The sequence below is a fragment of the Osmerus eperlanus genome, chromosome 8, assembly GCF_963692335.1.
Source record: "Osmerus eperlanus chromosome 8, fOsmEpe2.1, whole genome shotgun sequence".
In the NCBI taxonomy this organism is placed as follows: Eukaryota; Metazoa; Chordata; class Actinopteri; order Osmeriformes; family Osmeridae; genus Osmerus; species Osmerus eperlanus.
In genome coordinates, this window is record NC_085025.1 from 1,584,139 (window position 1) to 1,609,905 (window position 25,767).

General features: G+C 42.9%; 1 protein-coding gene across 3 annotated transcripts; it reads left to right on the forward strand.

Moving 5' to 3' along the window:
* The first annotated feature begins 140 nt into the window (after window positions 1-140).
* bub1 (BUB1 mitotic checkpoint serine/threonine kinase) lies at window positions 141-8,690 on the forward strand. Of its 3 annotated transcripts, none has more exons than XM_062467356.1 (24): window positions 141-389; window positions 840-899; window positions 1,035-1,176; window positions 1,306-1,502; window positions 1,642-1,685; window positions 1,799-1,875; window positions 2,002-2,048; window positions 2,158-2,342; window positions 2,540-2,664; window positions 2,832-3,307; window positions 3,454-3,494; window positions 3,972-4,091; window positions 4,305-4,409; window positions 4,499-4,580; window positions 4,685-4,763; window positions 4,867-5,044; window positions 5,144-5,213; window positions 5,323-6,137; window positions 6,599-6,699; window positions 6,978-7,139; window positions 7,659-7,816; window positions 7,955-8,132; window positions 8,224-8,330; window positions 8,443-8,690. In XM_062467356.1, exons 1-24 carry the CDS (start codon window positions 367-369, stop codon window positions 8,636-8,638), a joined length of 3,768 nt encoding a protein of 1,255 aa, XP_062323340.1. In that variant the 5' UTR covers window positions 141-366; the 3' UTR covers window positions 8,639-8,690. The 3 variants fall into 3 exon arrangements, with proteins under 3 accessions (XP_062323340.1, XP_062323339.1, XP_062323341.1); XM_062467355.1 differs by having other exon boundaries at window positions 1,796-1,875; window positions 8,443-8,689; XM_062467357.1 differs by lacking the exon at window positions 3,972-4,091 and having other exon boundaries at window positions 1,796-1,875; window positions 8,443-8,689.
* The last annotated feature ends 17,077 nt before the right edge of the window (window positions 8,691-25,767 follow it).

The following is a 25,767-nucleotide window of genomic DNA, read 5'->3' on the forward strand; positions in this document are numbered from 1 at the left end:
TCAGCACACAGATGCCAAGGTACAACCATTATAGTTAGTCAGTGTCGTAATTAAATCATATTCTTTCCTAGTATATTAGCATGTTTTGTCTCTCTGTACAGTGGTTTGAAACCTGCTTAAATCTCTAGAAAACAATATTAAAGGACACTTCCACCGTTCGATAAACAAATTCGCGACTCCGTCTATTAGACTGCTCCGCCCTTCTGGTGCGTCACTGTTTACCTAAACGAGTGACTGATGTGTACGCATGTTTTTGTTCGACTATGTAGCGCGGATTTTGAAAATTACTAACTCGCTAGCCAGCAAATTTAGCAGGGGTTGGAAAATCTTTTGTGCTCAGTAGAACTGTTTACTTGTGAGCACACCATGGATGTTTCTACATATTTACAGTAAGTTACATCAGAAATACCTCGTTAACATTAAATAGCGAGGTTAGTTTATTCAGCTAGAGATCAGACATAAGCAAAAAGACTATCAGCTAGCAACTGTAGCAAGTATACCAACGCCCTTGTTGAGTTTGTATGATACAAAATTGTTCTTGCTTCATTGAATAAGTAATACAGCATTCAACAACATTTTGGATTAAGTACATGTTACAGGGAAGTGATTATGTCTTGCTGAAAACATACAATAGCTAGTGCTAGACTAGCTAAACTAGATACATTTGCCGCGGCCCGGAGATATGTGCGCATATCTAGCTCTAGCTAATCTGACGTAGAGCTAGTAGCTAGTTAACGCGAATTACTAGATATATTGCTGCTAATAAGTCAGTGACTTAATAAGTTACGTTCGTTGACGATGCATTCACAACTATATATGTTATAATATTTTTCTATTAGGAGTTTTGAAGAAAGTATGACCAGCTACACAGGAGATGACCCTCTAGATTCATGGGCCAGGTAACTACGTTTGGCAATGAATAATTAAGCAACATGTTGGATTTCGTGATGCTCTTCACACTATAATTCTTACTCAGGATTTGTTTCCCGGCTTGCAAGGTGATGGTTGTCTCAAAATCCTGTCTCGTGTTGTAGATTTTATGATTTTTTAGAGAAGAGGGTTCCTACTGAAGATGCCAAGGGGTTGTCAATTGTGCTAGATCGCCTCGTCCAGAGATTTTTGGAAGACGGGCGCTACTCTAATGACATAAGATTTGTGAATTACTGCATCAAGTGTGTAAGTATTTAACAACACAATTAGTTTAACAACTTTACAAGTGATTCAACTTTTAAATCACTTTCTTTTGGCAGTATTTGTAATTGTTTGCGTAAACGACCATAGGACATTTCCTTCTCTTGATTTCAGGCAAGTTATTACGGCGAACCTATCAAGCTGTACAGCTACGTACACAGTAAGGGCATCGGCACAACTACTGCAGCCCTCTACGTAGCTTGGGCCCAAAAGTTTGAACAGCTCGACCAGCACCAGCACGCGGATGCAGTGTACCAGACAGCCATCGAGAACCAAGCTAAGCCATCTGACACTGTGCTACAGCAGTACAGGTTAGGTTTCCCTTTGACTGTACTTAGGGGCACGTTTAGACAAAGAAGTAGGCCTACTGCTAACTTTACTGATGTACCTTGATGAGAATGTATCTCTCATTACTCTTCAGTGTTGATCATGTTCACATTTAATTTACAGGATGTTTCAGTCCAGGACTTCTAGACGCACAGCAGGAGGTTTAGGTGAGACAACTTTTCGGCATCATGCTGTTAATGATGTTTACAATTTTGACATGTAAATTCAAGTTTGATTATGAAATATATATCTAATCAATCACATTATTTTTAAATAACAGATGGCCCACATCCTCTTCAAAATTCTCAACTGGCCAATCAGATGTCCTCTCACAGAGAGCCTGGTCCACAGTGCAAGGTGAATATCCAACCGTTTCTGTCTCAAGACAGTGGTCTACATTTCTGTTTATTGTATTTAGGTTTCCAATTAAATGTAGCCTGGTTGATAACAAGCCATGACACAGTCAGCTGCTCTCCTCCATAGGAGCCTGAAGACCTGTCTCAGCTCCCTGCAGACAGAACAGTACGCATGTGAGTTCTCTTTCATAGACTCTCATGCTCAGCTTGTCCTAAAACATAAATACATGCTCTAAAAGTTATCACGTTGTTTTTGGCCTAACAAAGTGTGACTCTGCCACAGAATCTCAAGGTCTGAAAATGCAGTGGGGAAGCCGTCTAATCAAGGCTCAGCCTCCAGTTTACAGACTGTATCCATGTACTGTAAGGATTCCCTAGAATGCCAAGGATCTGAGCTATGCTTCGAGGAGGTCAGGGCGGCCAAATACTATGTTAGACGCAAGCAGGAAGAGGAGTGTAGAGAATTGGGTGAGAAGATGCTTACATTACACCCAAATATTCTACATTTTCTGTCTCATAGCTTGGTTAGATATATAGGCTTGTAATATTGGAACGGAACTGTTATGATGTCATACAGACTTGAGCTTGTGATTTATATGTCACCCCTGTTAAAGTATCGTGGATGTGATCTCTTGTTCCAATCAATGTTGATTTGTTTTGACCAGAGGCCCGCCAGAGACTCGCCAGAGAGAAAGAAAATGAACTCCAGAGGATGAAACAGCTTCTGGATGATCTGGAGAATAATGTTGAGCCAACTGGAAGCTCTCCCAGCAATCCTCCCACACAACAGGTGAGAAAAAAAACTGATTATCTTTGTATACAATTCAGATAGCTTTATTTACCGTATTTATTCAAATTTTTGCAACCCCTGAGAAGTAATATACCTGGTTGTTGGGAAGCACAATATCATCGTCGATGTATGTTTTAATTTATTATTATTATTTATTTATTTTTCAGGTACAATGCAACACAACGGCAACAAGTCTGAATCCAGAATTTCTCCACCAGTCCTTCAGGCAACCCCCCTCACTGCACAGTCTAAAAAACCAGCCCACTGTAGCCCAGCGGTTGAATTGGGCACCAGACGTGAAGCCAGAGTCAGAGAGGGCACCCGAGGCTCTCATGCAGTGCAACTTCCTGAGGGAGCCTGTCGCTGATCTGAGCACCCAGAGATGCTCTCCTCCGTTCGGGCAGGGTCTGACAGATCACTGGGCAGCTCCAACACCATCCAGCCACCCCCAGGCTCCCCCTCTGCAGGCCCCTGTGGGTGAACACAACTCCCAGCCCTCTGAGCGTTCCTGCCCGGCCCTCCAGAGGCCGGCCTGGGCACACGGAGCGCAGAACGAAGCGCCACATCTGGAGAATCACCCTCGCATGAACCATTCGATGAACCACCTGGCCTCGAGTTTCCAGCAGCACAATGTTAGAGATCAGTGAGTACTAAAGATAATTACCCTCTTGGTCTGGATCGACATTTGAAAACTATATGCGCTTTAAAATCTTTCTTTTCAGAAATGAAACATTGCAAGGACATGGTAATTGTTTACATTTGAAACTTCCTAAATGTTTATTTCCCCAGAAATATGTCCGCTTGCGAAGCAGCAGAGTCTAAATTAGATGGTGAGTAAACTGACTTTATACAGCTTAAACGTCCTTGTTCGGTTTGACCATGCACACCATAGATATATATAAACACTAGATGTCTTACGGCGGAGTCTAGAACGTCCGCACAGTCAACTCGCTCACCCATACATTGTGTTGAAGCTACATGTACTTTTTAAATTACCATAACTTGCTCAATTTTCAACCAATTTTGAAACGGTTTGGTTTGTTATCAACGTCAGAGATGTCGTTATGCCACTGCATACTTCTATTCTATTTTAAAAAAAATAACATAATTATTCATAAGTATGCAGTGGCATACCGACATCTCTGACGTTATGGGTGAACGAGTTGACTGTAGCAAGATGGCCGCCGTGTGCGGACGTTCGACTCCGTTGTCCGGCAATTCGGACGAGACATCTAGTGTTTATATATATCTATGATGCACACCAGCAGTGTTTCCTCTCATGTTTTCCCCTCCACCCTCCCTGGCAGTGTCACAAGGCGCAACGGGTAACCTGTCCCATGTCACTCCTAACACTTCTCTGGGTATTGCGCATGCCACCCCTTCAAGGGTACTCCCATCCCCCACCGTCAACACACGAGAAGCACTGGGTGAGCACAGACTACCACTCATGTTCACATGTACAGGTTCTGCTAGCACGTTGCCTACCCCTCCCCCCCCCCCCCCCCTTCCACCTGGGTGCACTGAGGTACCTGATGATGTTATCTGTAATTTAACAGTGTAAAACTGGTTCATATGTTTTGAAATGTTCAGCTAAGTCGTCAGGTGTTAGTTTTTGTGTGTGTCTTTGTGTTCTCCTTCAGATGTGATCATGGACATGTTCCTGGCCCCCCCCCTCCTGCAGGACGAGCCGTTCAGCTGCTTGGCCCAGGCGGAGAAGAGCTTTGATGCTGGCTACCACAGAATGGGTAACCATGTCTATATATATACAGCCTACTCATTCTAATTTACATGATTGGTATCAATATTCTTTTCTCATTTGTGTCATCGTTTCAAGGGGATGACGCTCCGTTCAACAAGCCTCCTGCTGCGGCCCTGTTTGCAATCTTCCAGGATGAGAATGATAAAGAGAACTGCAGGTGAGTTTTGCCTTTCTCTCGAAGAAAAAAACTTATTCTTCCCCCAGACTGATAAAGTTTGTTGATGCCATTGGTGTCCTGTGTGTTCCCATCTTTTTCTACAGTCCTGTAGTGACAGTGGACAAGCCAAGGCCATCAAGGGCCCTGGTAGAAATCCCTGTGTCAAAACAAGAGAAACCAAATGTAAGTGTTGGCTAAACTGACTACACCCCCAGTCTGAGTCGGGTGTTGGAGAGTGCAGGGTACGAGCTGTTCTCATGTTTTTTTAACGTTATGTTTCGGTCAGGAGACTCCAACAGAGTTGATCCCAGAAGAGAGCACCATGTGGGGCGCCCGCTACAACTCTCTGACCTCCCTGGCCGCTTGCCCCAACAGCACAGGAGACTTCTCCCTGTCGGCCCACATGGTCTCCACTCCCTTCCAGAAGAAAGAGCCTTACTCACGGGACTTTGAGGAGGACCAAGGTATCCCTCAGCTCACCTACTGAGAACCGACATTTGAAGTGGTTTGGCATTGCTAGTTTAATTGATCCGTTTAACGTAATCATCCGTTTGCTGCATCAGAAAACGATGACCCCAGAACCTTCATCGGCCCTGAGGAGAAACCTTACATGCGACAGCCCATGAAACTCAGGTAATCAGAACCACCATCTCTCCACCCCACATTAGTGTTGTTTTTTAAATGTGTAAATAAGTTGTTGGTATGGCAACACCATGGGGTTCATTGTTTGTTCCCTCCCCAGCCCCATCATAGAACAGAGTCCGTCTGATGAGAATCTCTTGGAGACAGCGGTGGGTCCCACGAGGGGGCAGGGGTTTGCTGAGCAGGGCACGATAGTGGGAGAGGGTCTGGCTCCGGGGCAGGGAAGCCTGACGGCATGCTCCATGACTGAGGTGCACCACGCGCCTGCCCTGCTGTCTTTCAGAGACCACACCCTGGTCCCCCCTCAGGGCCCTGACGTGGACAGCAGCCCACCCAGGGCCTCTGGGTCTGGCTGGGATGTGTACACGAGCCCGGAGCAGCCTCCTCAGCCAGCCTGTCCCCTGTCCCCTGTCCCGCCCGGGGCCTTGCGAAGGTCCCAGGGCTTCACCCTCAAGTCTGCCGTCAGCCCTGAGAAAGCCCCAGAGCCTGGCTTCGATGTTCCCATGAGCCCAGAATGTGTCCCCAGGCCGGAATGGCTGGTGATCCAGAGCCCGGAGTTTGTGACCGAACGGGACCTGGATGCACTCATGAGTCCGCAGGGCCCCCGGAAAGCAGACGTCCTCCCTCAGGAGAGCACAGACATCCCCATGAGCCCAGAGCCCAAATTCAGTATGGATGTGCCCATGAGTCCAGCCTGGATCCAGAAAACCAGCGTGGACGCAGCGATGAACGTGGACGTCCCCATGAGCCCGTCAGCAGGAGCTGCAGCTGGGACGCTGGTCTCAGATCCCTGGGACGAGGAGCTCATCTCCAGGCTGCTGGAGACACTCTCCACCCCGCTCACCTCCCATCCAGACTGCATTACCTGGCAGTCCAAAGTCCCCAACATCAGCCCCAAGATGACCATCAAGATGGGTGAGGATGAAGGAAAACGGGGGGTGTCTTTCTTTTGCAACCTGTAAGCCCAATTTATACTTAGGTCGCAGAAAACTTTTGAAAAGGTCGCCGACAGAAATGACGTCATGCTCGACACTTTTAACCGTCGCTTGGAAGTGTCGCCTACCAGGAGAAATTTTTACTGGCGCGGATGTCGTCACATAGTGAAAAATTAAAATAGTCAGTTTCTCAGATTGATCACCTAGGCTACAAAGCGTTAACAATGTAACCATAGCTATGAATGTAACGGTAAAATGATTCTGTTTACGTCACGCGAACCTTGAGCACAGGCGACTGTTTGCAGAAGTATAAATGCAGCAGCCTGAGCGACACTTTCTTTTTTTCGTCGGCGACCATTTCAAAAGTGTCCGCGACCGAAGTATAAATTAAGCTTTAGAGTTCACAATTTTTTTAATAAGAATATTCATGACTGTCCACAGGTGCAGGCTCCTTACGGGTAGACTGCCTCCTGGGGGAGGGGGCGTTTGCTACCGTCTACCAGGCAACTGACCTCTCCACGTCCAAGAAAATGGTTTTAAAGGTGAGAGCTGAATTTTTATTTTATTTTTTTCAGAAACTTGAGACATATGGAAGCAAATCAGTGACATAATGTTTAGAATTTTAAAGGCATTGAATACTTTATATTGAAATTTAAACACCACCAAATTTTTTTGGTTTTGAATTCACCTCTTTAAATTAAAATATGATACTTTCATAGAGAAACTTATTTTAAAAGAGGATATTATGTTTTGGAAGTGTGATCACTTTTGTTAAAACATATATATATATTTTTTTAAACCTGTTGCTTTGGTTTCGCAGGTCCAGAAACCGGCAAATCCATGGGAGTTTTACATCAACACTCAGCTGAATGCTCGTCTACAGCCCAGCGTACGGCCCCTCTTCAGTAACATCCTCTCAGCCCACCTGTTCCAGAACGGCAGCGTTCTGCTGGCCGATCTTCACAACTGCGGCACTCTGTTGGTGGGTCACCTCACACATTTATATCGATCCACACACAAGGGAAGTGTCAGAGGAGTGTTTTGCTATTACACTTACTGCTCATTTTGGGAGAAAAATATTTGACCGATAACCGACGCTCGTTAACGACCATTAACCGTTAACCTATAAGATGAAAAGTGTAGAATGGATGGGTATCTGTGATCTAAAAAACAACAACCTTATAACCAGATAATAAACCAGATTAACAAAACAAAAACACATTGAATCCAAGACGCTGGCTGTATCTACATGATTGGCGGCTATTAACAACATAGAAGTACAATAACAGTTATTTTTGGTAGTCGCTAGATACGACTTTTTTGTCACTAGGAAAGATAAAAAGTTGCTAAATCTAGCGACCTCATCGCAAAATTGCCAACACTGTTTAACCGATAATATTAACCGGTAAACATTCGTATTGTCGGTTAACTGTTACACGTTTAATTATGAGCATTCCTAACACATACTTTTTTTACTGTATGTATTATTCTCCCTCGCCAGAATGCAGTGAACCTGTATAAGAACCAAAGTGACAAGGTGATGCCCCAGCCTCTGGTGATGTACTTCACTATCTGTATCCTGTACATGGTGGAGCAGCTGCACAGCATCCACATAGTTCATGCTGACATCAAACCAGACAACTTCCTGCTGGGGGAGAGGTGAGGGTCTTGTCATGTTGGGCTTCTGCTCCTGATAAAGAGGAAAGACGCTTTTCTCCACCACAAATCAATCACAGGTGTGTGTCTTTGCTTTTGCTGGGGGGATTTGTCATCTCCATGGCGACCGTCGTGTTTCAGGTTCCTGGACAATACCTCTTTTGAGCCAGAGAACCTTGATCATGGACTTGCTCTGATTGACCTGGGTCAGAGCATCGACATGACGCTTTTCCCAGAAGGCACAGAGTTCACCGCAAAGTGTTTGACCTCCGGTTTCCAGTGTACGGAGATGTTGAGTGGGAGACCATGGAACTACCAGGTAAGCTTGTGTAACTGCTTTTAGCCTGCTACATGATGCATCTGTCCTCGATGACCCCTGCCCTAACTGCCTCCCTGTCTGGTTTCATTAGACTGACTACTTTGGAATCGCAGGGACCGTGCACTGCATGATCTTTGGGACGTACATGCAAGTGAAGAATGAGGATGGAGTGTGGAAGACCAACGCCGTCTTCAGAAGGTAATCACCGTTACCGTTACGTAGAGCGGGAATTTAATCTCTCAACCGAATCACTTTTGATTTGGGATTCTCAGTGTCAAGCACCTCGCTATCTGTCCATCATGTCCTGTAGGAACCCCCACAGCGACCTGTGGAACGAGCTGTTCCACACTCTGCTGAACGTGCCGGACTGCCGCTCCCTGCCCAGCTTGGGTGAGCTGCGGAGCCGCCTGTGCAGCGTCCTGCAGCAGAACTATAGAAACAAGCTGGCCTCGCTGAAGACACGCCTGGTCATCCAGCTTCTGGAGAGCAGGTCAGCCCGGAGGTAAACCTGCCAGAGCCCACCCACCCTCCACCAGAGCCCACCCACCCTCCACCAGAGCCCACCCACCCTCCACCAGAGCCCACCCACCCTCCACCAGCCCCCAGCCCCCACCCACCCTCCACCAGCCCCCACCCACCCTCCACCAGAGCCCACCCACCCTCCACCAGCCCCCACCCACCCTCCACCAGCCCCCACCCACCCTCCACCAGAGCCCACCCACCCTCCACCAGAGCCCACCCACCCTCCACCAGCCCCCACCCACCCTCCACCAGCCCCCAGCCCCCCACCCACCCTCCACCAGAGCCCACCCACCCTCCACCAGAGCCCACCCACCCTCCACCAGAGCCCACCCACCCTCCACCAGCCCCCACCCACCCTCCACCAGCCCCCACCCACCCTCCACCAGCCCCCACCCACCCTCCACCAGAGCCCACCCACCGTCCACCACAATGCCCAGCCCCCCACCCACCCTCCACACCCCCACCCACCACAATACTTCCATGTTTGAAAGTGGACCTTATGTAAATACATACAAATTAATTGAATCTTCTCCTGTGTATTTCTTTCTTTTTTCTTTTTTAATCAGTGTTTGTACCATTTGAAATGTTACTTGCTTGTGCTTGGTTCAGATGCATAGGTTTTAAACGTAGGAAGCTTGTGAGATTGATATGAGATCTTCTTTTGAGAAAAAAACTTCATACCACAAGACACTAGATGTCCCTCTTGTTGAAGGTGCGAGTTTGTAGTTTTCTTTCCTGTTAGTTTGCAAGTATGTAGTTGGCAAGGTTAATTTTTCATTGTAAAATGTCCTGCATCTGATGTATTTATGTTGGAAAATGTAACATTAAACCACAGTAGGGAAAAATAATAAACAGAATGGTAAACTAATTTCTCCATCCAACATGTGACAGCTTTTACTCGTGAAGCGTCTTCAATCAAGTCTACGTGCGTAACACAGTTTGCCTCTACCCAGACTCACGGTCGAATACTGTATATAGTCCACTGGTCTAATATAAATCCTCAACCTTATTCTGCAACAGACCCAGATTATTCAGATGATTTCCTGAGATCTACAAAACAGTGAGAGATGTGAAACGTGTGACAGCAAAAGTAGAAAGGGCGAAACACAATAGCCCAGGAGAGCAGAGAGTCTCCAGTGCCCTGTGTGTGACCGCATCTCATCTCCTACTCCAGAGTCTCCATCCTCTCTGCATGGTTAATGAACTCCTTTGTTGAGAGCTCCCCTGTCGATATCGCTACCTCGAGCTCTGGAGATGAAAAGGCAGAGGTGCTCTTAGCACAGCTGTTAATTTGATCTCCAGGAAACTGGAACTATGGCTCTCAGACAGAGATGCCTTTTAAGGATGGACGCTGGGATAGATCTGTCAGACCGTAAGGCGTGAAGAATAACAGCCCTCTCTCGCCTTGACATCAGACGGCATCTAAATATGGGATGGTCTCTGTACCTGGAGAAAGCTCTTTGATTGTAATCCTGTTCATGGATCTTTGCTTCTATGGAGTGCATCTGCATGGTGTGTTTTACATATTCTTCTCGTTTGTTTTTGCATAATGTTTTCAGTCCGACAAAACAGGGGAGGAGCACCTCCTTCCAGCTTCATTTGTTTGTCGAAGAAGCTTGATCAAGGACACTGATGGGAGGGGTCATTTGGAGACTAGCCCAAATCATTACAAAAGGATCATTTGTCACTGATTTTGGACCCTATGCTGGCACCTTGTAATGAGAACCTGGCCATCCATACAAATACGTAGGATTTGTCTTAGCCCTCCTGAAGTTTAACATTTATCATGTAAATTAATTTTTGATTTGCTTGTGCATATCATCAACGGCTAATTGAAATGCCATAGTTTACCCTATTTATTATAGAATGAGTTTGTGTTCATTTTTCTTTCTTTGGATACCAGCCCATGTAAAACAACGCGAGAATCCAAATAATCTTATTTAAAGATGATGCCCATAAACTTGTAGGCAAGAAAACACACAAATTAAACGACAAGTCTGCAAGGCTGTATATCTGCATTTCATACCTAAAGAGGATTATTTGTATTTGCTAGGTCATTCTGACTAGCGCCCACAACTATGTTCTGTAACAGCAGTGACTGGCGCTCCACAGGGCGCTATAAACAGCAGTGAAAACTTTCACCCCCAGCTGGGCACCCAGCAGTGATCCAAACACCTATTTAACCCTGCAGAGCTATGTGTCGCGGAGTACAGCGTCTATCAGCCTGGCTGCCAGTCAGTGTGACAGGAGTCAGGTGGCTGAGCGGTGAGGGAATCGGGCTAGTAATCCGAAGGTTGCCAGTTCGATTCCCGGTCATGCCAACTGACGTTGTGTCCTTGGGCAAGGCACTTCACCCTACTTGCCTCGGGGGAATGTCCCTGTACTTACTGTAAGTCGCTCTGGATAAGAGTCAGGATCAGTAATGAATGAAAACCTGTTGAGGTGCAGCTTAGAAGGACACAGGTGGCAGGAGAGGGAGGGGCCATCTGTCTCACTGTCTTATGAAGAATATTAGGTCACAAAAAAGGTTATTATAGAGAACCGCAACTGTGATGAATGTAGGATTTTATCTGAAGTGACAAACGACTCTTCTTCAAAGACGGCAATTCCCCCCGGGGGGCATGTGCTTCACTGCTTGTGGTACTTTCCTGTCACCTAAAAAATTCTCTTCTTTTGCGAACGATAATTCAAGGTACATCAGAGTAATGCTGCTGAGAGAGAGAGAGAGAGAGAGAGAGAGAGAGAGAGAGAGAGAGAGAGAGAGAGAGAGAGAGAGAGAGAGAGAGAGAGAGAGAGAGAGAGAGAGAGAGAGAGAGAGAGAGAGAGAGAGAGAGAGAGAGAGAGAGAGAGAGAGAGAGAGAGAGAGAGAGAGAGAGAGAGAGAGAGAGAGAGAGAGAGAGAGAGAGAGAGAGAGAGAGAGAGAGAGAGAGAGAGAGAGAGAGAGAGAGAGAGAGAGAGAGAGAGAGAGAGAGAGAGAGAGAGAGAGAGAGAGAGAGAGAGAGAGAGAGAGAGAGAGAGAGAGAGAGAGAGAGATGCTGCTCATGGAGACACCTAACCCACTTTTGTATGTCCATGAGGCTGGTCAGCGGTATCATTCCCCACCCAGGACGCCACCTCCAGCTGCAAGTTAGATAGTGTTAATATTACATATCTCATTAGCTCTGTAATGAGGCCAGAGCTGGATCTATTTAATGCCACAAGCTTTTCTGGCTACATTCCTCCTTTAAGAGTCTGACGAGACTCCGTACAGACGGCACACTGTGTCTTTGTCCTCTGGAGCTGAGCTCAGCTCCCACTGTCTTAACTCCTGCTAGAACCCAAAATCTGCCCCCAGATATTTTTTTTAAGGAAAATGTGTTACATGAAGTACTTGATAATGTGAGGATAACATGTACATTTGTATTGCATAATGTAAGTGGGAATTAAAAGCCATAAGCAAAGCTGGCTCAATATTGGCACTTGTGAAGGTTTTAGTACATGACATTATGTTCATACCAACTTTTCAGAGAGGCACTTTTCTTTACCAGATGACATTTATCATTAGCATAAACGTATTAAACAGGAGGACAAACTGTTTACAACAGAATGTAAACGCAAACTGTTGGCAGATGTTGCTGCTTACAGCCAACGTGAACAAGATGTCAGCCCACCTGCCCTCCCTCCCCCAGCCCTCCCCTTTCCTGTCTCATTCTCATTCAGCAGGAACATGCTGAAGGACTCCACGCACAGGGACAGACACAGCACATGAGCCTCAGATAGACAATCAAGTCCAAAATATTCTCGGTTAGCTGGACTTGAAATGGTGTATGTATCTCTTCCTGCTATGGAGATAATCTGTTTAAAGTTACACCTCGGCTGTAGGTCAGGAATAATTGTCTTTGTTCAGTGATAATTTATTAGGTACAGCATTTATCTGGTTTGTTCTGGTATACGTGAGCACGCCTCTGCGTGGGAGTTAGGCTCTGCCCGCTCCCTCCGCCTCGGAGGTATCGAAGCTTTGTTGTGACATCAGAGGAAATTTGCAAGCAGAGGGTGGCAAATGGCACAGGAGAATTAACTGGTCTGTTTGAATCCCTCCAAATGCTTCTGTCATTCCCAGAGGCCTCTGACCAGGACTCCTAGTGCAAAAAGGTTTCAGATTAAAAACTGAGATTGGCAGTTGATCTTCAAGAGGTGCCACCCCAAACTAAGATAACTGAAACTGATTTTGGCTGGCTCTTCTTAAAATATTTCCATTTGAAGAAGCCTGTTTATACCAGGTTTCTTCCAATTGGTTTATACCAATTACAACTTGTTTTATAAGGCTGTAGATGAACCGACAATACCTCTTGAGGTCACTTAGTTGCATCTTCACATGTGAGCTGTTCACAGCGCCGCAGGAAGTAGGAACGCCCCTGGTTTTAGCCAAACATAAATACAACAAATACAATTTATGAAGACTAAGAAAACTTTCTTTATTTGAATATGAGTTTTTTGTATCACCACAGACAGCATACAAGCACTCTGTATAGTCAAGCAGCAGTGGTATGTTTTATCAATGTTGTGAAGGGTCTGATAAGCTCACTCATTCCTGCCAGGCCTTTCTGGTGAATGGAAGCAGTCCTTCCAGCATCCCTCGTTCAGAATACGTTCCCACGGCCACGGTTGTTCACAAACATCTTTAATAATGTAAATTTTTAATGGAAATGGTTTCAGCTCAGTTTATTGTGCTGATGCTCTCGGGTCATAGTGAAAAATATGGCTGCTTACGCTTTTTACTGCTTCGTTTTTCACAACTGTCTGTTCTCCGAAAAGCCAATTAAAAACAATATCACATTTGCTTTGGAGACTTCAAGATAAAATCTGTGATGAGAGCAGTCTAGTGTTTTGTACAGTCTAGTGTTTTGTACTAAGTAGCCTACTGTATGTATAAAAAATAAAACAGGTGACCAAATGAGCACCAGTGATGGTGTGTACAAGCTAATGAGGTGCTATGAGACATACTTTCACAATAAAGGATGTGTTTTGAAAAGTGAGGATTTTATTAATGCAGCATTGCATTTATTGTTTTGTCCCCATGTCAGTAAACCCTGATCACTGCTGCCACAACCCTGAAGTTTATGCCTTCTTGCTTTTGTACAACTTTAACAAGTGCTAGACTGCAACATTTACATACAAAGTACACATCCTCTATCTCTTATCTATTTTACAGATCAGTTTTTGTCAAAGTTATAAATTAAATCAACATCAGTCCACGGATTGTGGTTAAGCCCTTGCTCAAGAAAGTCCATTTTGTGGTATTTTTTGTCATCGAGGCATGTTGCTAGGTTACATTCTTCTACTAAAATCTCAGAGCCTTCAAGCCCTCTCTCTCTCTCTCTTGCAGTCTCCTGTGGCTAATTTGCACCATCTTCACATCAAATGCCTTGTCAAAATCCTTCTGTCAATTTGAACTACCAATCAACTGAACTGATGAAATGGTGCCATACATGTAAAAATGCCCTGAGACCATTTCCTTTGGTGTAGGCTGCTTAGATGCAAAGCTTTTGCATGAGGCAAATCTTCAATTGTACAGTGGAAAAAATAACTCGACTGTTGGTATTCTGAAATGTGAGTTCATTCATTCTAATGAGTTCACTTGATTTCCTTCGGGTCAAGCCACAACTGTTCCGCCTGCCAGTATTCCTCACATTTTGAGAATGCTTGCCCGAGGCAAGAGTGTGTTTCACAGTGCATATCTTAACAGATCTTACCAAACTAGCATCCGTAGGCAGCAATCTCTGTACAGCACTTGGGTAAAGGGCACCTTGGGATAGGAGAGGGCCCATGTGTAAGGCCACCACAGCAGAGGAGGAGGATAAACTGAAGTTATAAATGCTAAATGTAAATGCTTCTGTTTTGTTTAGAGCCAAAGAATGTCAAGACAACCAATTGCTGCGTCAACACAATGTTTGTTTATCCAAACATTGAAGAATAAAAGAACACACACACATCAACTGATTTTTTAAATAAAAAAATTCATTAGTTTAACAGACAAAAATTACTGAACAATTAATTTTTTTAAAAGGTTAAATATTTTTATATGTACCACTGAGGGATTACATGCAGGTAATAGGATAGCTGGAAAATAATGTTACTTTATTATCAACGTAAAGATGATGGATCTGACCTTCATACCCAAAGCAGGAAAGTCGGTTGATGTGAAAAACGTTTTCCATCCCTGATTATCAAACTCATCAAAATGGCCTGTTTATCACAGAATGTAGACAGCACTTTTAATTTTGTGAAGGAAATCATTATGTCTATAATCCCAAGGTCCCTTTCTGTGCTACCCAGTTTGAATTTACAGTTAATGGTACCACAAATTGGAAGGATTATGAATAATAGACAATAAAGACGCTTTTGTAAAGCAGTTCAGATTTCACTTCAGAAAAGATTTCAAGAGTATACTGGGAAATTTGTATCAGCATCAGGACTGTACTTTAAACATTCTGATTCAGAATGTAAAACATGTACAGTTATGTAGAGAGACTCTTAGTATAGTTTCCATGCAGGGACTTTGAGTGAGACCATATGCTTGTGAACGTCAAGCTTAGATCATCATCCATATTCATATTTTTTCTTCTTTTTTTTTGCTCTGACCTCATTATTATCACAATCACCCTGTGCCATCTCATCAGGTTGTTGGTCTCAATCCTGTGACAGCTATTGAATATATTGTCAAAATGCAAAATGTGTGGTTGAGGTTGTTTGCTGTGGAAAAAATGCCATTCCATTCTAAGATTGCTATGGATACACCATGCATCTGGAAAATATGTTATCATCTTCATTTTTATTCGTTTTTCTTTTATTGCATATGCAGCATACCAAAGTATGTGTTTTAGCAATATTGGACCCACATCTTATATGGGAATGTATAAGTCACTTTCATTGTGAATATCTTGGATGATGACACATTGTGTAGGAATGCATATATTAATATTCTATACAGTGAGTATACATGCTTGTATGTCTGTATGTATGCGATTACTGTATGTTTGTACTGTACATGTGCATTTTTGGTAGGCGTTTGTATTTTAGGTATGAAATGTGAATGTTAAAGTTATGTTCATCTGTCGAAAAGAAAAACAAATGAATCACTTTAGATTCTCTTGCCTCTGAGTCTACATCAACATTCTCAGAATCGAAGCCACAGGCGCCATTGCTCATTAGCTCCAAGACACAACAATGAGATAAAACATTTACATTTCATTTAGCAGATGCTCTTATCCAGAGCGACTTACAGTAAGTACAGGGACATTCCCCCCGCGGCAAGTAGAGTGAAGTGCCTTGGCCAAGGACACAACGTCATTTTGCACGGCCAGGAATCGAACTGGCAACCTTCATACTACTAGCCCGATTCCCTAACCGCCCAGCCACCTGACTCCCTGGCTACGGGAGATAAAACCTGCATCTCAAAAATCACTAATGTCAACTAGACTGGGTTTACAGTGACGGGTGGCTCAAACAGTAGCAGAGCCTAGGGATCTAGAAACCCTGTGTGATTTGTGACACCAACACTTGTTTGCTTTGGGAGATCTGTCTTCTTCAGAATAACTAGCTTCTGTGCTTCTTTGATCTTTTACCAATTACCTAATTTCTGGAATAAGCACTCGAAATCTGTGAAGACATCAGGCAAGTTTACAGTTTCAAGGCAGACAGAGAAGCAGATCTCTGCCATGGCCCATTAATGCATGTGCACAGTTAACCCCTCTTTTAAGTCAGTCAGCCAGTGTGCAATACACAAGGTGCTGTTTAAACATAATTGTGACGCTCTGTCAAAGTTGTCACTTATCGTGACAAGTGTTACGGCAGTGTATTTAAACATTTTAAATCATTTAAACATTTTACATCGTTTTAAAAACCTGTTTAAACAGGAACGAAACCATCAATTCAATATTTGTCTCTCTGACTGCTGAACTGTCCACAGGAAGTTTCTGTAGAGGATGAGGATTAGAGGACAAATCCTGAACACTGGCTGCTAAAAATATGTTAATATAATTGATCCATAAGGAGAACTCTTAATTCTGAATGGATATAAAGGCTAATTATATCTTGGACAGAAGGCCACATCTAGTAGATTTACTATCCACTGTTGTTCACTCCAGGATTCCTGAGTCATTTGGCCTCAAAAACACATTTTATTCCATGAATCTAAAACATTTGTCTCATTTTGACAAGAAAAAATTAAAGACATTTCAACATCCTTGTTGCTTCTCGAAGACAGTCGAATGCATTTTACCTTCATGCACAACGTTGAGGTGCTTATTCATTGCAGTAGTGTGTGTCCCCCCCCCCCCTTACAATAAATTATCTTCGAACATATATTACACGTCGCTTCGTCCTTATCTTTGGCTTTATTAAAATGTAGCCAAGCCTTTGACCGAGTACGTTCAGCCATCTTAGCTAGCAACAAAATGAGAAATGTAGCGAAGTAGGGCGTGAGCCAATTAAATTCTTATTTCAGTTTAAAGGCGGTTGGCAGGCCATTCAATTGAATTTAGTAATTTTATTAGACAATCGATGTACGTTTGTGCACCAGTGATTTGATTTAAATGACATAATTCTCTCTCGAGACATAAGTACATTATATTAGCCTACCTAGTCTCGATAGCGGTATCGATAAGCTCAGACCTTATTGATCTTCGGGTTTTGAGAAATTTGGAACCGGGTCCTTACAGAATCGGGTATCGATCCCCATTCCTAGTCAGAAGGACAACACAACATAATATGAAACCCATATAAGGGACACTTTAATCAGAGCGAAAGAGGGATTCATCTGAAATGCAGTCCAGAAAGACTTGCCTGGATTGCGAAAGAAGATGCGAAATACTTGCAAACTTCCACAAAATAACTTTTCACCTGTTTCACAGTGATCACAAATATATCCTTTTTTACTTTTGATTGAAAAATAACAAGCTATTTAGAAGCTCTATCAAACTTAGATGAAACCTACGGTGTATCAGAATGACAAGGTGATTGGCACTCATAAGTATCAAACGATGATTTCCTCTCCTCTTTGCCCTGCCTTTCAGCTAGCTGTCTATATTTAGCAGGATGTTGCTTTTCCCCTGTCTCCAGAGATGGAGAAGGTAATCAGACAGTTGGCGCTCCCTCCCGATGCACTTGCTTCACTCGCTGCACCCATGATGGGTAACCCAGCATGTCGAACGTGTGAAAACTCCACAAACATGACCGATTATGCTATGTAATTACCGTCCTGGGCCAGTAACCACAGACACAGCGGGTGTGATCAACTTTAGCTGTGCCAGGCTATCCCTCCCCCTCGATCCTCTTCGCTGGGCCCGGCAAGCACACTCACAGAGGTTTAGACATGGCCGCTATGTGACACAAGGTCAACGTCTTGAGTCACCCGCGGGTCGTTCTGTCTCACAGCTGCCTAGGCGGAGCTGTGAGCAGAGATAGCTCTTGTCAGAGGGCTCGGTGCCAGTTTGAAGTGTCGTTGCTCCAGACATTTACCCAACACTCAACCAGGGCTTCTAATGTTCCTCGACTCCACTGCTGTCGTAGGCGGTTTTTGTTTGCACATTCTCACCGCTGTCAAAAAATCTTCTCAACTGTTAAGTTAAAGTAGGCTACCATCTGAATGAAAAATGTGCCAGATAGGATCTCCAGCAGGTTCCAAAGCCTAAATGACAATGTGTTATTTTCTTCCAGATTGTGTGCTACCGAAAGTATGCACAAATATTTCACCTTCATCTTAGGCTCATCCTTGTGTAATTGTTAAATGGTATGGAACTGATTTAAGAACGTGTGAGGATTCAGTCAATGTATTGTCTTTTGCCTTGTGACCTTGAAGTCTAAGGTCCTGCTTAGTTCATCTGTTAAGGGGAGGCTGGACAAGGAGACCCCTTGCAGTGAAACATGTGCAGCATCACAACAAACACAGCTTGTTCTGTCATACACCATTTGCTAACAATCTACTAACAAGGACAGAAAGACAGCACAGCTTAAGCTGTTCTGCTGGCATCTTTTTCAGCTTTGTGTACAAAAATAGAGACTTGAGGTGAATCTCACTCACACAAAATGCATTTCTTGTTTTTACTAGGTTTAACCCTTGTGTTATCTTCGGGTCGTTCTGACCCTTCAGTCATTGTGACCCACCGTCGTATTGCGACAACTTTACCGCATACAAAAACAAAGTGAAGCATTTTCTTTTAACCATAGGGCTGTCTCAGACCCCCCACATTGCGAAGGTTAAAAGAAAATGCTATTTATTTGTTTTTGTATTGGGTAAAATTGGGTAAACACAATGATGGTTCGTTGTGAACCTTTGGGTCCTGTGACCCGAAAGCAGCACAAGGGTTAAAAACCTTTCAGAGACCAGAATTTGGTCTCCTAGCATGCAAGCAATTATTATTTGCTCAAATTTTGTTCCTAATGTAGGCTGGACTGCCAAAACACAACCATTACACTAATAATTTAGAAGAGCAGGGAAATAAACAGGATGACTGTTTAGTATTTAGAGCTTGTGAACATTAAGATGTATTTTTTAGTTATTTCATGGAACATACAAACTGCTAATAAAAAGAAAACCTGCTAGTATGGTCAGCCAAACCAAATGTCTCCTACAAGCTCATCACAGCAAGCAGAGCACAGTGCTCAAATGAACCAAGCTTACAATCACATCGGGACACAAGAAACATTTAACCTCATAAATGTAATTTCTAAACAATCAATACCTCATCGGATTATTTTGAGAGGAAGTATTCCTTCTCGAGGGAATCCAATGAGACTGAAACGACAAACTGTCTGAGTATATTTTACAGGCAAGGCGAAAGACACTGTCCAAACTCCTTCCAAGGTCAACTGATATTCCCTGCTGTAAACGGTTAGCTCTGAGGGGACCGTTTCCATGACGCTGTGTCTTGTCCATGCTCAGCTGTCTCTCACAGCAGAAACAAGGTTTCTGGTAGCACAATGTGAGATGAGTCAGCTTTATATCTTCGCGGTGAACTCTCAATTAAAGATGTTGTGAGGTGTGTTGCCTAAATTTTACCTCAGGGTGAAGGTTTCTGTTTCTGGTGAGTCCTATAATCGTGCAATGCAAACAGTCCATATGAGAGTGGATATATGGATACGTTATATTCTAGGTCCAGTTCCAATTTACCGTACGCCTTTCCTTCTAAACTTATAATGACATGCTATAAACAAGTTTTAGTTTGATGTCAATGAAAAAATTATGCATCTTTGTGGTTATTACTCATGTGTCTAGTACAACAAAGAAACACTGCACAGATCAAGACAGAATTGAGTTTTAGATCCACCCTCTGGTTATTGCCACTGAGCTATGGAAGGAGAATTACTAATTTTACCTTCTAGCAGGCATAACTCTTGCACTGCATTTTATGAACAAAATATTTATCCGAAACCACATTCCTAAGGAACATTATTTTCAGCAGACCATTTACTGCTTTCAGTACAATGGATTACAGAGATTCTGACTTATTTATTGCTAGTTTTTTTCTGTGTATTTTATGTGTTCATCTAGTGAAGGCATAAGAGTACAATTTGTTTGGAATAGATCTCCCTGTATGAACCTGCTACTCATTAAACGCGTCTCTAAAATGCCCCTGTGCGTCATACAGAGCTCCTGTTGTACGCTAATTCCTATCACTGTCCCCTATCCAAGTTTCTGCTCGAGAAATCACCAGGCTTGTCAGAATCAGCTCTTAAAAGTATCCAAATGTTGTGCCAATATGTGCAAGGTCCAGATATTCGGTTGAATCACGGCCAGCCTCCCCATTTCTATACAGTATTAATTCAGATCTGGAAAACGCAGTGCTGAGTCACTATTCATTCATGCGGAGAAGTTTGAATCATCAGTTGCCCTGAAGAAGTTATAGGAGGAGGACCAGTGGTAATGGAATATGCAAATAAGCACCCTAATTACCTGCTCTGCCTACCTGTTTATTTATGATGTCAAGCGATCAAACTTATTAGGGTGGCCACTTTTGTGATGGTCTGTCCTGTTCCCTGATCTATTCACCTGTGAGGAAGTGCAGTGGTTTGTGGGTAATTAATGGGAGAGAAGACTGAGGCAACAGGCAAACATGGCTGCCTGATGAAATCATTTTCAAGGACAGTGTCCTTGAAAATATCCTGGGTTGACAGAGGCTTACCAGTGATTTTGTATGTCCACATCCTCCCATGGATGGTACATTTCTGCTTTTTAATCCCCATTGATGCCACGATCTCCTGATGAGTCCTTGTGAACACCACCGGACAATCTTACACTTTGTTCAGAGAAAAGATTTCAGTATCTTTTGTGGTTTTTGTTGTTGTAGAACAGTAGTTTTGCTAGTCTGATAATTGTGCATTTGTCTCCTTCCTCCCTTGGACATCCTGTTCTGTATAATGAGATAGCCATAGATTGGTGCAGCATTATAGTTGTTTACAATGATAAGTAGTGGACCAAAGGAAAACAGTTGCAATGCAATTACACTCTTTCCTTTCCTTATCAGTTCTGACAACCATTTTTTAAATATGTTTCAGCACATAAACAGTGCATGTATTTCATTCGCTCATGTGCTGTTTGCTTGGTTACTATTTTGTTTTGGTTAGTTGTTGGTAATCATTATAATCTCTACTTCAATTACATATCTTGTGTTGAACCTCCATGGAAACATGTTGCATAACAGCAGTAGACATTTCAAAACCAAAAACTGGTTTCATGAATCATAATGTGAATACGACATCTCCCAGTGTATATTCACAATCCCCATACATCCTGTATATGTTATCACAACAAATGTCAAAACAGATCAAAGGCTCTTGGGATGAAAAACGAACAAACAGACATCAGAATATAAATTACATAATCATTATTATGCATAATATTCTACATTCTCATGCAGCTTCTTTCCCATAATGGTGAAGTCATTTTAGCTCAATCAGCCTCACGTAGTGTGTGTGGCATAGTTGCCTGGGGCGACGGTGGGCTGATTTATAAGTGTACAGCATCCTTGTGATGGCTGATCTGTGGGACCCAATAGGAGCCTGCTGTCTGCAGGTGATGTCATTAATCCCAGAATCACACGCCTTTAACCAGGCCCATTATCACCCCAAGAAACCGAGCTTCTCTCACAATAGCAACCACTTGAACATAATCAGTGAGGGTGTACACGATGGATGACATGCAGCTTTGTCTCAGCAGTAAGTTCAGTTTAGCTTCTGTTAATTGAACTATCATTCTGAGTGCCGAGAGATTTGCATAAGGGATGATGGGACACATGATCACATCCCTGTTCTCTGACTTTCATCGATTTAATGATTTACATTGTATTTCAGTATTGTGTTTTGTTGGTTATTGGTTATATAATTTAATATCAAGACATTTGAATACCATGGATACTATGTAATTGTTCTAATTCAATCATGTAAAAAAACTCCCACATGTACATGTGGGAGTTTCTTATCCTGCTCAAGAAACCGGTTACCTTACCAACACAGCTAATATATGCAAATGCTGACATTTCATCCTTCCAATATTGTTGCACTTGGAAACACAGTATGATCTTGAAGGTCCTCCAAGATGTGCTTCAATAAACTTAATTGGACTGAAGCAATTTCTGCATGAGCCAGCTGGATCGCTTTGATGCTTTTAAAAGTTTCAGAAAATATTTATAATCCAGGGAACTTGTGTCATAATAAATCAAATAACAGGATGTAACTAACACGCATTAGCTTTAACCACAACACTTCAGACAACAATAAAGAAATGGTAATAAGAATTTTCAGGCGAGCAATTAACTCAGCTGTGATGGCCTCAACTGCTCTCTCATCTGGGTTCATCGGATTGATTTTCAATATTGTAGGAGTCATATGTGAAGATGATGCACCTTAAACACGTTTGACTAACCATTTGTAATTTCAAACATTCCATAATTTAATGTTTAACATGTTTATTACACTTCAGTACCTATTAATTTCCAAACATTTCCATCATTTACACAAACTACTCATCAAATACTATCACAGCCCATCCCTCTGTGACAGAAACTCATCAGTCATTGAACATCATCCAGGCTGAAGGTTTGCCATACTGGAGCCTAAACAACTGTCATCTTCTCGTGGTCAATTTGACCATCTGCCTTCAGGTTAGGCTCAATCAATAGAAAAGCTATCTTCTTGAAATGGTTTGAGGAGAGAGGCATTTCTATAATGACAAAGATTCTTCACTTGTGTGTTTTTTGTAGAAGGAAGCTAAATTGCTTCACAGACTGCAATTTGTTGAAACAACTTGAGCGTCAGAAGTGATCCACTGTGGCAAGGAATTCGTTAACACAGGAGGAGGGATACATAGTATTGGCAAGTCCCTGTGCTAATTAGCTGCAAAACAAAGAAATGGTGAGACAGCCAAACCACCAAATGACACTGAAATTATTGTATGCAGGAATTCAAGCAGGTGTTTTCTTAAGCCATCCGCACAGAAGAGCCAGTATGGGCCAATCAGCCATGGCAATGCAGAGTTTGCAGGTGGAGAGGTGGTCTAAGAGCTGGGACATAACAGGCCTTTAAACTTCCAATTATGCACCACATCCTCAGTGCCCCAGGATTCTGAATTCACACTTCAGCTAAGTTCCAGATGGCTTCATTAACTTGGACAGAGCCTTGGTTGGCACACTGCCTGGCACATGAGGATGACCCTGTTAACCGAGCAGAGCAGGGGTTTGGATGACTGAACCCCTGCTGGGGATTCCATTGGATGGTACAGAAACAGGCATCGTTTCTCAATTCATAAGCAGTGGTTACAAGCTCTTTATTTGTAAATGTCCCTCTGCTGTTGTTCTGATCCTGACTCTTTGAGGCTAACGCTCCATTGAAATTGCTAAAACAATACCTTGTAAAAAAAAAAATACAATGAGAATGACTAAACACATTCATTGTTTTGCTTTGTACTACATAGACCAATCAACAGTTTCAAATCACTGGAGGTTTTCTTGAAGACACCTAAATCTCAAGGTCTCTTTGAACTTATGTAAGGCTCCCTGGTGCGTTACCTCAGTCCGTAAGTCATCCTGACCTGTTAGTTCTGTGAAATGGATATTCCACTTACACCATGCAAAGGCTACCCCAAATTACACTACATCATCCAATGACACATAACGTAAATCGGTGCTGACAAGTCCCCTGCTACTCATGCCATGGCTGGAGGATAGTCCTTGTTTGGAGCGCTCAGCACTTAGCTGATCTGCCACTGGCTCAAAACACCAAGGTGTGATTTATGGTTTCAGGTCTAAACCGTGGCCCTGAACCTCTCCATGCCCTGCTGGAACGCAGTCCCACTTGTCTCCCATAGCTTCCTTGCGGACTCTAGCAGATAACCTATTAGGAGACATTAATCCATCGCTGGAACAGCATTAGATTAGGCAGAGTCTTCTTTTATTTAAAAAATCAGATTGTATGGCTGCCATCAGAGCGTGAAAGAATGGGTAAGGATTCCGTAAAGGTAAAGTGAGTGGATGGAAAGTCTGTGCACTGACATCTGCGTAAGATATTGACGACAGGCTCCAATAAGTATAAGGTAAACAGAAACATATGTTTGGGGACTTTCAGATGCCACGGCACAGAAGTAACAGACTGAGCTAAAGAAACAAGGTTTTCTGGAGAAAATTGTGTCTTGGTATCAGATCTTTGATCTTACAGAGTAGACAGAACACTTTAATCCACTCAAAATAAAGTAAAGTTATAGTAGTTTAATTGCAATGATTAATTAATAATTGATTTCCAAATTAATAAAACAGACTTAGGTTGCTGCCCCCGCGACCCGACCCCCGGACAAGCGGAAGATGATGGATGGATGGATGGATAAAACAGACTTGTGGTGATTTTTTTATTTTCATACGTTGCTGACCACTGCAATTCACTCATTATATCTCGTTTGAATGAAACTAATCGTTCATTTATTCTTGAATAGCAGATGCCTAGGCTCTAATTAATACTTTTTGGCTCTCTAGGGTGAAGATTCATTAGCCTCGCTCTGCATTTGATGAAATGTGTTTTTTTTAATCGCCTTTATAGGAAGCACTCATTTATTCGGACATGGAATAATTTCACATATCAACACCTCTCAACCAGGCTCTTTCACCAGGAACACCTGTTCAATTACACCATAGTTTTAGCCCACTGTCAGGTTTACAAAAGATCACAGGGTGACTATTTCAGCTATTGTGCTGCACTTGATTCAGAGCGAAGCGACAAGCTCTGTGTTGGAAAGCTGTGGGGTGGCACCGCAAGGTTTGCAGGGTCACCGCGAGCAGCTCCCAGCAAGAACTGTCTGTCTAGAAATACTTTTCCATTGGACACCAAAATAGAAGAGACATTTATACTGTATGTCAGCTGAGCCTGGTCCAAAGAACTCCCTTCTGTCATTAATTTTACCGTCTAAAATGATCAGTAAATACAGTAGAAGACCGTTTTTGATTTATGTTGATGAAGAAATAGCAGACATTCACACCCACCAGTTTCTTTGTCAAAGAATAAAGATGTTACTTTGATATGAGCTGATAGCTAGTGTAAATGGGGCAATCTTTGTGTCTGTGTTTGTGTGTGAGTACTTGTGTGCATGTTATTACAGAGCTTGATCAGTTGCTAAAGACATACTTTGAGATCATTTTGCAATTCTAGTTTTTCAGTTGTACGAATAGGGCATGGTGTGTTCCTTATGCAATCGCTTGCCATCCTCTTTAAAGATCGGAAGGATGTGGGTTACAACATTATATGCACATATGATTATATTTTATATAGCATATTGACCTGCAATTCTCTCTTAATCAAAACCTAATCATTGTCCATTATGGGTCTTGCACATGGGACAATTAGGGCTGTCACGTGTCCTGATCAAAATGCGAGTTAATTGCTTATGATCTACCCGTTTTAATCCTGTTTTACAAGCTTGTTCTGATTATACATGTTGTGCCTTAAATGTGTGTTTAAATTGTTTTGGCTAAATATATTCATTATATCTTAATGCTTAATGTTTTAACTACACATCATACAGATTATGTGTGTAGGTATGTAGGCGTCGAGTAGAGCGTGCCCAGTAATTGCTCGCGCCTGTTATGCACGGAGG